At 37.1% G+C, this 12,933-nt stretch overlaps 1 protein-coding gene across 6 annotated transcripts in view; it reads right to left on the bottom strand.

The window, feature by feature from the left end:
• AKAP6 (A-kinase anchoring protein 6) overlaps positions 1 to 12,933 on the bottom strand; it is a 218,633-nt gene that overhangs the window by 151,730 nt on the left and 53,970 nt on the right. For all 6 annotated transcript variants that reach the window (XM_042863738.1, XM_042863721.1, XM_042863755.1 and 3 more), the window contains one exon: positions 6,683 to 6,805. In XM_042863738.1, the coding sequence (XP_042719672.1) occupies positions 6,683 to 6,805 (123 nt within the window). The remainder of the gene's footprint in view (positions 1 to 6,682; positions 6,806 to 12,933) is intronic.

Below are 12,933 nucleotides of genomic sequence, written 5' to 3'. Positions count from 1 at the left end.
TTATGGCAATAGCAGGTAGCAAGAATACAGGAGAACAGAAAATGGACATTTTCTTCCTTCATGAAACAGACATGGTAATAATACATGTCCCTCACAACAGTTCTCCTGTTCCTGAGGTGCTGGGAGGAAAAGTGTCACTCACTTCTCCATACACAGAAAAGATATGTGCGGGTTCTTCATTGCATTATCTTATAGGAAACAGCTTTAGATCAGATTCAATATTTCTGTATTGGTCAGCACAACAACACTGTCAGTAGCAGGATGTATACCTGAATTTTCTTAAGAGTTTGTTTTGTTTTTTTCTTAGTCCCCAAAAAACTCACAAGATGCTCCAATTCAAAAGAACAATCCGAACTGTATAGAAACCTATATTTTTCCCATTGTCAGCAACTGTACATACTGTGGCTCTAGACTGTAGTGCAGGTACAGCTGAATGCATTAAATGACAGCAACATTTAGCTCTGATGTTCTCATTTTCACTGAGGAAACAGAAAAGCTTACACGAATGTTATTTTGTTCCCAGAATTTGTAAGCTAAATAATACAACTGAAAATATACGTGCATTCTCTTTAAGGTTCATTTCTGAGCTTCAAATTAAGTCCTTTTATTTTCATGTGTTATTTTGAAACTGCTCATTTTAGTTTTTACTTCTGATTGACACATTCTGCAGACTGGTTCCTATATAAAATAACATGCATTCAGAAGCCAATGCATGCACAGAAGATCTTTTGTGGTAACAGCATGACAGTCAGAAACTGAAGCTAACAATAGGCCAAACAGAGTTAAAGCTAAGTCCTTAAAGAAGCAAGAGATCTGTCCGGTCACAGTGCTCCAACTCTTTATCATAATAATCCTGCAGATGCTATTGCATATTTTGAGGAAAAAATCTAAATTGGCTGCTATGTGCATCAGAAATGTTCATAGAGGAGAAACACAGTACGTAATTTAGTCATTTCAGAGGCTTTAATATCTTTAATAAAACCACTGTTATTATTGCCACCATAAAGACAGCCAGTAGATTAGCCCAAGGCATGTGTATTTAACATCACTTTCAGCAAGAACAGGTATTTAATACTTCTCTAAACTGATGTTTTTCAGGAAATAACATTTTCCAGGGAGATAAGAATGATTTTTCTTCAGACATAGCAGACTTCTTGCAATAAGATGATCAGTTATCATGAAAAACCACAGAAGCTTCTTTATGTTACCAAAACAATTTCTTAAAGGCAAAAATTCGACCTATTTTCTACATGAAAGTGTCTGCTGTTTACAGCTAAGAAAGTGATGACACATGATGTAGCCATAAATATTTCTATTGGATACAGGAAAACTTTCATTCGGTTTTCCTTCAGATAACAACATTCTCAAAACCCTCACACTTTAAGAAGAACTTCATTTTTTAAAGAATGGAGATGACAAACATGCTATCCAGAAGAAAAGTGCTGGAGTGAATCAACTTATAATTTCTCTTGCAATACTAGTGATACTTTCTGCGTGATTAAATAAATCTTAAAGGTCTCTTCCAACCCAAACCATTCTATGATTCAATGATATTTTTAAGTTTCAATTAAAAAGAACATATACTCCTGCCTAAAGCAAACAAAAATCTTGGGACAAACAATGAATTATTTTTAAGGAGGTCATTATCTCCCATTCTTTAAAGAGTTGCAAACCACTTTGTGCTGCCTTAAAGGAAGAGGAATCCACTAGTTCCTATCTTTTTTAAGGACAGCATATTTCCACAGCTGCAGTGAGAGTAAAGTGAAACGTCTGCTCTGTTGCAAACTGCAAATTTAAATGTAGGGAGATACAGTTCTACTCAAAACAGCAAGAGGCAACAAACAATTGTAAGTAAGTACATCATCAAGGGAACACCTACCATACCTTAGATTATTTTCAAGAACCAAAAATGTATCATTTTATACATCCAATCATTTATATATGCATAAAATGTTGCCTGTACTCAATGTTTCAGAACTTTAATTTACAGAATTTCTGAAGAATAAAAGTTTTAGGATAAAAATGACTGACTACTGGTTCCAAATTTCTAGCTAATTTTAACTCCACTGAAATATATTAATTAAATAAATAAATAAATAAATAAATAAATAAAAATTGCTTGCACACATCTATTAATAATGCAAGAAAGATTTAAAAGTTTGAGTAAATAAACTTCATTTGTGGTATTTCTTTAAAGAAGTCTTATATTATCTAGTTCTAAGTATGACACAATACAGAAATGGCTTTGGGCAAAATACACATAAAAGCAAACAAATGTTGCACAGTTTGGAAGCTATCAAGAGCAAAACAAGAAAACGGAGTACACTAAAAACAAACAGGAAACTTAAGAATTTAGATTTAAAAATCCCAGGTCTCAATGAACATACCTATTTTACAGTGCCTTAGATTTAAACCTTTTCCTCAGTGGTTCCTCAGATTTCCTTATCTGCTATCTTACTTCTTTACTGTGCTAAAACAACGTAGCTGTATTAATGACGTATAAAGAGAAGTAAATAGTCAGTTTAGCAAACTAAAATATTCAAGAGCAACATTATGAATTATTTGTTGAGCCACCAGGAAAGTCTATCTGGTTTCAAAAGTACAGCAGTACCCATCTAGATAGATGCTTTTTTCTCATGAGCTGTCTTCAGAATACTAGTTTTGATGAGAACTGATTTCCATGTCACCATTTTCATTGACGTTACTTCATGGTGAAGACTCATAAAACTGAAATATTAATTTTAGTCACTATTTCAGGAGTCTGTGAAAGCATATTTTCATTGACAGCTTCATGTTTAATGTTACGTAAAACTAAGTGTAAAGGAATGCCTGTTGAAAATCAGGGAGATAGGCTTTAAAATTTGCAATGGAAACTACCCACCAAGTAGAAGATTGCCTGTTTTGGGACATCTTATCCTAGCTGTAGACTACCTTTCAATCTGGAGGAAAATTTATAATCATCAAACCTCACGGTTATTCATCATGGGATATTCTGCGAGACTTAAGTTGTAACTGTGATATAAGAATGAAAATCCAGTGTGTCCTACAATTAATAATTGTCATGTATTTGGCAATAAGAATAAGAACTATGTCTGTGTGCAAAAACAATGACTGAGTGTACTCAGGCATTAATTCCATAGTTCCATTCCATTCCATCTCTGCATAGATGAAATAATGGGATGACTAGGGACAACAGACCAACCTAAGAAGAGGCAACTGTTTGAGTGCCTTATCACCTTCACAGAAGTGATGCTAATTGCTTTAGGAGCTCTCACTGTGGGACCTTCAGACAGTCTCACAGACTCATGCGTGCATCTCTTGACAGATGCTGGCCAATATGTAGATACTACATACATGCTTAAAAGCACTGATTAACATCTGGGGTAAACAATCTCGCCAGCTCAGATGTAAGAATTACCTAGAACAATAGTTTGGGGAAGTGTAACAGTTTAAGCTGAAAATTTTGTTAAGGGACTCTTGTAACAGAAATTCACATGGCCAACATCTTCAAGAGATTTCACTCCTTGTGTGAGCACGACCTCGTGCAAAGATTCTAAGAAATGTTGTAGGGTTTGAGGGTTTTTTTGGTTTTGATAATGATGCTGTCTTGAAGTGTCTGCATCACACCGTTTCTCAAAGTGCCAAAGATGTAGAAAAACAAGACAAAAAGTGAGGAATAAACTGAAGATTGAATCCATTACCAACTACGTGCACTGGGGCCCTAACATGACAATTAAGAATTGTACATGTTAGAAAATTTGTGGGATGCTCACAACCTTGTACTTGTTTCCTCTGTAAGACTTTTCTCAGCAAGTAGTAAGAAAAGGAATGAGTACATTTTACTGCTTTCCTGTTCCCACATTTATTTTTCTTAGAATTTGACAGCAGAGATTTAATTCACGAATGCAAAATATTCTCTCTTTATGGCACTAATTCTGTTATTGCAACAAACATACTTCCAACAAAACAATATCACAGGTGGTGAAATTGATAATTTGTGCCAAGGGCTAAGGCCCTGTCTCTACTAATAAAAATAAAAATACTAATCTACTAGGTTTTCACTCCTTCTACGACCAGAAAATTTGCATTAGTGAGGAATAATAGTTATGAGGTTTGATAGTGCAGATGAAGTTTGCAGAAAAGAACCAATGCATTTTCTTTTATTTCAGTTTAGTTTGCTACTAGAGTTCATGAGCCTGAAACCTAAATTTAAAAGTGTTAAGCTCCTTTTACTTCAACATATCTCAGGTTAGTGGGACTACCTATATAACCTGAATGGCAAAAGAAAAAAATGAGCAGTGTACGCACCTTCCCAAAGGCCTTGATCAGTATTGTCTTACAATGATCAATCAAGGAAACTTTTAACTTTCAGCTCAATGTGATTTGAAGTTCATACACTTCTTTTTAAACACAGATTAGGATTTCTGTCAGGCAACTGCCACTGAAAAGCTGACAATCTAATTAATACAAGTAACTATCTTCCTGTTATAAAAATGTTCTGTATTTTAATAATTCAATTCTGCTGTATAAAAATGAATATGATAGCATATGTTCCTGAAATTCAAAAGAAAAAGGCATAATTACTGTTTTTCAAATTGTGCAATGGTTTTTCGCTGACACTATATGCCATGAAAAAAATTATAATACCATCGAACTAAAAGTGAAATGTTCTTTAGACATTTCACTTCATATAAATAAAGAGCAGAACACCCCAAATATCCACCTTGTTTGATTAAATAGTCATCTTCAAGCATACAACATTTCAGGTACATTCCCACAATATAACAACAAAAAAGATTTCTTTTACCCCCAAATTAAAATAGTTATCAGCAGATGTAATACGAAGTACAACTGGGAGCCTAAGAACTTACAGGGGAAAGTAGAGCTGTACAGGTGCCCACACACTCATTTGTTCTGACTGCCCCTAGCAATGAGCTTGTAGCTATTAGTCCACATTCCAATCCATTAGATAGCTTTGACCTTACCTCCCAAAGAACCAAAAAGCAAAGCTGAAAGTAATTTGCCTGCAAAGAGCTACTGTGCTTCTCCACATGGAAGAAGTAGAAAAAAGAATCTGACAGGGACTGACATGCAGCCTGGTGATTGTCCTGTTCCTAGGACAGCATAGGTCTGTCTTTTGTTTTTCAATCAGAAAGGAAAACTACAATTCTACTCATAAAAACTCATGTCTCCACAAGTTTCATGTTGTAAGGGGAAAAACAAACTGAAATCACTAATGGCTTTTCTGAGGTTTCATCTCTCTATGTGCTCTGTATCTTCAGAGCACCTGCAAACATAATGCTCCCATATTAACACATGGGAGCAAATGTTTTTAGTACAAGACAAAAATCCAAACTCTTTGCCAAAAAAAAAAAACAAAAATAAAAAACCTGCTGTGCAAGGCAAAACTCTTCATACTACATTTTATAGACTACAAACTGATATCTATATCACACTATATCTAGTTGCTGCTTGTAGGCACTATAAAATAATGTTTAAGAACAAAAGACATAAAAGAGTTTGCTCTATAGCCGAAATTCTGAAAACACTTTTCCATTAGTTACTAATTTTGTATGTTGTAAAGCGACTAATTTTATAATGATCATTCTAGTATAACAGTAGGAATTAAGATGACATTTCTTCCTGTAATGCATCAAATTACTTCCTGGGACTGTCAAGTAATTTTTGCCATCAGATTATCACAGAATGGAAATGAATCTGAGCTTTGGGTGTTGATGTTTTGATGTAGGGTCATCTAATGCACTGTTCTATCCAGCTACGGTATCTAACGCATCAGCTAAGAATAATTCTGATGAATAGGTTTTATTCAATTTACACTGGCAAGTACCTAAGATTGGGGCAGAGGGAGAGGGAATTTCTTAATTTAGCCTTCTTTTATTTTTCCTTTTTGCCACAATGGTTTGCTTATCGAGATACCTACCCATTGAAAAGATTACATCGATCTGTACTCTTTAGCTACAGCATACAATTTTGGTTTTGAGGAATGAATATTTGGTTTAATTCAGGTCTTTTTTTCACTTGTCTTAGCCAGAAGCAGCTCTTGGCAGAATTCAGTGAAAGCCTCATGAGGTTTTTCAGATATTTCTCAATCTATGATTCTAGCCTGTAATATATTCAGAAGATTATTCATCCAAGTGTTTCCTACTTCCACCCAATGTTTTAGCTCTTTGCACAAGAACAAGGTTAGTGACAGTTGTATTAATTACTTGACAGAAATGCATATCAAGTAAAGTGATTGAAATAATTATTTCAAACATTTTATTTAAATGACTTTGTGCTATGTTAAACTGTAGAAGGGAGAATGAGTTCCTTACTATTAAGGAAGCTTTCTTAATATTACAACATTATAAAAATCCTAGAATAATCAGCAGAAAGAACAGTATTCTTTTTTTCTTTGGCTATCACAATTTTCATTCAATTTTGGAGATAATTTCTGAATTGTAATGTAATTTTGGATTTTAATTTAATTTTTAAAAAGCAATCAGGACTTATTTCAAATATAGAGGTAATTTGTTGGTATATTCATTAAAACAAATTGCAATGCTGCAGATCTTACATCAAAATATAGATGCACACTAGTAATTAAAAAATAATAATCAAATAAAAAACACCACAGAACACTTCAATTACTGATAACAATCATAGTATAATCTTGTCCTACCAAGTGTGTCTCCAGGTACAGTTTAAGACTGTCTGTCTCTGCTTTAGGAGGAGTCCAATTCTCTGTTGTTTCCATGGCTTCATTTAACCAGTGAATTAATTCATCCAGCTTGCTTACAAACCCCTTAACAGATAAGAAAAAAGAAAGAACAAGAGAAGCAAATTTGTTAGTAAAATGACAATCTGAAAAACGTATGCTTCTTTTTTTTAAAACTGAAAATGTACTGTACAGGAAACATTTATCTTTTGCAAGCATACAAGGAAAAAAATACAATTAGCAAGTAGATTTCAAAATAAATGAGGTGCAAAACATTTTGGGGGGTATAATCTAAGGAGACATTTTAGGACAGAACAAAATCTGTATGACTGTGGGAAAATGAAAATAAAATGAAGGTTTCAGAACACATGAAGGGGGTATACATAAAGCTGCATTGAGATTACAATGGCAATTGAGCTGAAGACCTTGTACTGAGGAGACTGGGTGTAGCAGGAGCACTTCTGGATGAAAAAGTGCTGAATAAAGCTGCATTAACAAGTTGTACCTTGGCAGACTGAGGAAAGAAACTACTTGTCAGAATGTATGTCTTGTGATTTCTGTTTTGATCCCTTGGATGAGATGCAGAGAGAAGAAATTAAACAGTAGGTGAGGCAGAATATATATCATTTAATATAAATATCGTTGATTGCATATGAACCACACAGATGGTAATACTGAGAAGCAGCTTCTACTTCTTCAGGAGCACATTTATTGCAAAATTAGTACCAATTATATTGTCTGATTAAAAACAGTGCCCCTGAATTTACATGATTGGATAATACTATAGGTACATACTGAGTACAAATAATTTTACTGAATTCTTATTCACTGCAAAGCAAGTGTGTAAAATAAACTGACCATAACGTTTATAGGCAGCCTGAAAATTAACTGTGAAGAGAAATGACCATCTATTACAAACAACCTAAGACAAGATGAAGTTAGGTCTAAAACTGGTTGTATTATAAACTACTGGCAATTCCACAGTCCAATGTGAATTATAAGCTCCAGTAGGATAACAGCTTAGTATACACACTCAGTATCACACTCTTATCACTTTATTTATGGAATGATTTCTAGTAATTACTAATCCATTCAGATAACTGAAAACAAGCTGAGGACAAAACTTTCAAAGACTGGTAAGTCTCTCAGGAATCCCATTTCCCCAAAGTTGCACATGAAATTGGAATTCAAACTGACGTGGAAACAGGAGTTGGACTTTGGGGGCACAGCTGTGTTACAATGGCTGCTCTGAAAGTAACATCAACTATTTTATTCTTTTGGGCCATGACATCAGGGGTGGACATTGGTGGTGTGACAGTAGAGGTTAAACCGTATCACCAATATACCGTTACATTTTGTTGCTGGTGCCAGATGGCAGCAGAGGAGCAATCCAATAAACTGGCATCTGACATGGAAGTGTGTATGAAGCAAAGGTGTGTCAATGAATTTCTCCACGTGGAAAAAATGGCATCCACTGACATTCATCACTTGCTGATCATTTCTGGAGACCAAACAGTGAATATGACGCATGGTAGTATAGTCAGTCTGGCCCAACTCTCTGCAAAGTAGCGTCCAGTAGTTAGTTCCTGCCTTAAGGCTCAAGTGCCTGATCTCTCGCAGGATGCTCCAGTGCACACTGGAGTCACAGCAGCACGGCACATACTGGGCACTCTGAAGGCCTCATCTTAATTATCATATTTTTGGTGAGCCACTATGAGTTCCCAGAGTGGTAATTAGTCTTTTGTCACCTCTTTTAATGGAACCAGCCACATCCCAAAGCACTGCAAAGAAGAAAACTGATATTCTATAGGTTTCATTACAGGCTATTTATCAGGACATTGTGTGTGTGTGTCTGCTCTGGAGACTGAAATGAAGTTAGCTGCATTTCCTCCCACACCTAGGTCATGACAAAAGGAGTATGTTACTCCAAGGAATGGGACAAAAGTGGGGGACAATATGGAGCAAGATGTTTCCCTGACTCCTTACACAAAAAAACAAGCAATACACTTGCTTTTTTCCAGCTCATAGCAGAGAATAAGAGATGCCACGCTGGCAGAGGAATGGGAAATGGGAGCTGACAGGGAGAAGAGCAGGAGGAATAAAGTCCTTCTAGGCCCTCCAATAAATCTCTGCCTGCATTTTAGCAATGTGCTGTCCTTGAGAGACAAGGTGATATGGTAAACAGAAAAAAATGAAGAAAGGCTCTCTCTTGTATGTGTGTCTTGTACTTTACAAAAACAACATGCATAACGTCTACCCACAGTACACAATGTCTGCATGCCTTCAAAAGAGTGCTCAGAAACCTTTCAGGCCTGCACAAGAACAAAATGCAGCCAGCAGCAACAGAGTTACTTCTATCCTTGCACAAAACACGTGCATGTTTTACAGTCTGTTAATTTACACTCATGTTTGGAAATGCTCATGCACCAGCAGCACAGACTACTAACCGTGCTCATAAACACAAGCACCAGCCTCTTACAAAACCACGCTGATAAGTGTTCTTTCACTGGGCACCCTGAGACAGTGGCCAGGCACAGGCTGGGCAGCAGGACAGCTCGGCAGCACCAGGCCCATTCCCTCCGTCTCAGGGAAATCTCTCCTGCCAGGCAGCGTCTGTCGTAATTTATTTTCCAAATGACGGTAATAAAATGTTGTTGAAAACATTCAGAAGAACACAGCAGTAGAGACCGAAAAAATTGAAGGGGAAGGAAGGGAAGAAGGGATGAAAAGACCGTGCCCCGCCGCGCGGAGCCACCGGAGGAGGGAGCGCCTCTCCCCTGCCAGTGCGCCGTGCCTGGGCCCGCAGCGCCATCTACCGGCACCGCTGCATCGGCCGGCTGAGAGAGGCGGGCACGGGATTGAGGGAGCGGCGGCACGGCTCGTTGTAGGCACGGTGCCAATAAAAGACGCCCAAAATACACAACTGCTTTTACCTCAGCTTATATGTAAGATTAAATTTGAACAGTGCAGCTCTTGCTTCATTTGTCACGGCTTACTGACCAAACAACGCTCCGATGTTGTTTGCTGTTGTTTTGTTGCCTACAATTTCATTTCCTTTATTTTCATAGCCTCATACCAACACAAGAGCCAGCTTTATCACCTGACCCCCAGCTTTATAACTTAACCCCGCCTGGAAAGCAGCACCAGTCTGAAAACTGAAACCTACGCACATATAACTGGCTGCAGCTGCTCTGGAGCCAAGAGCCGGACAGCAGCTCCCTCCTGCTGAGCGCTCCCTGCTCCCCTCTGCCTGCCTGCCTAGGGACAGTTAGCTGCAGGCTCAGAGGGACAGACCAGACCTCACTGCAGATCACAGCCCATGACAAACACACGTGGTTCTGCCTCTGCCGGCAGAGCCTTCTCAGCCAGCCCAAACGGAGACTCAGGCTCCCAGTACTGACAGAAAGAGTGCTGGTGGTGCTGATGGTCCCCAAGAAACCCTAACATAGATACAAAGCCATGTCCCTGCTCTCCTCAGAGCACGTGAAACAGAAGCAGAGACCAAAACATAACTGAAACCGTACTGAAGGGATGCTGCTCCTCTAAAAATTGATCACATTGAGTCCCTAGCAGCCTGTTTAGCTGGAATGATCAAAAATATACATGTTCTCTGTGACACAAACTGCATGACAATATTTGCTTTTCTCATTATTTAGGATCTTTCCCAGAATGTACATGCTTTCAACAAAAGATTCAGACAAAGTAAGTTCTAAAAATTAATATGGAGAAAACTGTTTTCCAATAGTCTGACAGAGCATAAAACATAAATAAATAAGTAAACGCTACAGCATAAATTATATTAAAATAAAGGATGAGACTTAATATGCAATCCTGAATTCATATCAAGGAGCACTCAGTGAGAGAAATTCATAGGATGACAAATTGTAACTGATATATTTTCTTACTCTTTCTGTATTTTCTGTTTTAGATTATGTTTTTCTTTCTCTATTTTTATCTTCATCAATCTTAAGGTAGGAAAGAGTTTCAATCATTACAAACTTCAGTGTAGCTTTGCTGATTTATATTTGTTAAGGGTCTCATCTGAACACTGTTATGCTTATAATGAAAATACAGTAAAATTTATCCAATCCATATTTTGGTAAGGAAAAATTAAATGAGTTTTTGGAAGTAAAAAAAAAAAAACAACTCATAGTCAGCCCAATGAAGCTAAAAATTACTGCACAAAATTCCTCAGGGAGAAAAGCGTGGAACAGAACAGAAAAATGGAGCACCAGTATAATAAATCCAGTCTTTGCCTTTTGACCAGCTGGTTCATTTTTGCAAATGTAATAGTCTTGTAACTATGCTAGCAAACTAGACATTATTTAAAAAAAAAAAAAAGTCCCTACATGACACAGCATAATGCCCTTCCTTTGTGCTGTTTAGGAGAGAAACAAGTATTGTATTCTGGATGATTTGTAGCAACTTCTGTTGTAAAGTTCGCAAATAATGATAAAGCTCTTACCATTCCCCATGCAGAAATTTTTTAAACATTCACCATTAAATCATGCAGCTTTTCATTTTGTTTTATGACAGCTCTACAGATTTTCCTAAGGACAGGAAAAAAGTTCTAATCACACACCCATGAACAATGCTACAGCAAACAATATGGCTTAATCTGAAATTTCACTTGTACAAATGTTTGTTTGATTTTTCTTGTGGTCTAATTTTATTTGCTCTGTATGGATAAGAATGAAGAAGAAAGACAATTGTAAGTACTGTGAAAAAAATAACCATAACACAGTGTGTCTGCTTCAGTGCTGGTGGCCTTATACAATGAAAATACACTTTATTAATTTCTTCTACAAAATCAATGAGTTAATTAACCAGAGAACTTTAAAATAATTGGAGGGATTTAAGTAATGACTGCAAGACTCCCTCATGAATGACCAGACCTCTCAAATTTTGAATCGTAAAACATGAGAATTAACTTGTTGAGTCACACAAAACTACAGGGATGGGTCAGGTCAGAGGCCAAAGGCATGCATGTATACTGGGCCAAGGAAGGATGCACCTCAGAGTGTGGCTTCCATCCTGGCTATATTAAAGATAAGGGCATACAAAGGCAGAGTCCCCCATTTGCTGCACAGGGCTGCAGAGCTCCCTATAGCTCATTGAACTGGCTAGAGCACCTTGGATTAGGCTTCATGTTGTGGCATGCGGAAGCATCTGTGGTGGTGTGCTGCCAGCACAAGACACACTAGAGCATGGCAGCAAGGCCTTTAGGGGTGGTTAAAATGAACAATTCTCACGTACAATTCATTACACTTAATGGGACTGTGTGTATTCCATTCATCCCAAATGTGTGTCAGAAAACATTAAATACTTAAAATTATCACAGAAATTGGTCATCTTTGGCATTCCGAGTAGTTTGTGACTGACTCTTTCTTTACCTGGATCCTGTTTGCATATTCCTCCCTGATCACAACTGTTCAGCACAACTTGCTATTTACTACCTACACCCCACTGCTGCCCCTGCCCCTCTTGGCTCAGCCCATGAGTTTCTCACTCCCTTTCCTCTCCAGTTTCCACTCCACTCTCCAGTTTCCTACTTCATAGTCCCATTGAGCTTCAGATGCTCACTCCATCTCTGCTGAAGACTGACCTCTGATAACAACTGCAGAATTAGTGCTAACATGCTTGCTTATGAAACTGTAAAAACACTCCAGTAACTGATGATATTCCTACATGTTCTTAGCTCAGGGGTGTTGCTTGGACATACTCTCACTGGATTGTAATTTTCTGACCAGAACACAATTGAGACTTCCCAGAAAAGCTTATACTGTCACAGCTGTGAAAAAAATACATGTATGCAGGACTATCAAGTGAGTTACTTAAAATTTGGCACAAAATGTCTCTCAACTCAGAGAACACTTCACTACAACTTTTAAAGTTTCCTAGCTTCTTTTCAGAGGCTAAACTTCACTTTTTACATTACAATCTCTCTATTTTATTTATTTATTTATTTATTTTTGGAAAATAGAAAAGTAAACAGTTCTGGTGTTCAATAATTTTAGCACTTCAAATGATCTCATTTAGACTTTGAAGTTAGCTTTCATTAATTGAATGAAATGGGAAGGGAGGAAGTTCCCATCTCAGCTGGAACTATCATTTTACAAATGCAACTTTTACTAGACCACATTTAGAATGGAAACAGAATAAAGTGCAGTTCTGTAATTTTAATCTGTAGTCTAAGAGACAGTACAGTTATGGTT

The sequence above is a fragment of the Lagopus leucura genome, unplaced genomic scaffold (assembly GCF_019238085.1).
Source record: "Lagopus leucura isolate 7727_CA_CO unplaced genomic scaffold, USGS_WTPT01 Super-Scaffold_1, whole genome shotgun sequence".
Lineage (NCBI taxonomy): Eukaryota > Metazoa > Chordata > Aves > Galliformes > Phasianidae > Lagopus > Lagopus leucura.
This window is presented reverse-complemented; position numbering and strand designations above follow the sequence as displayed.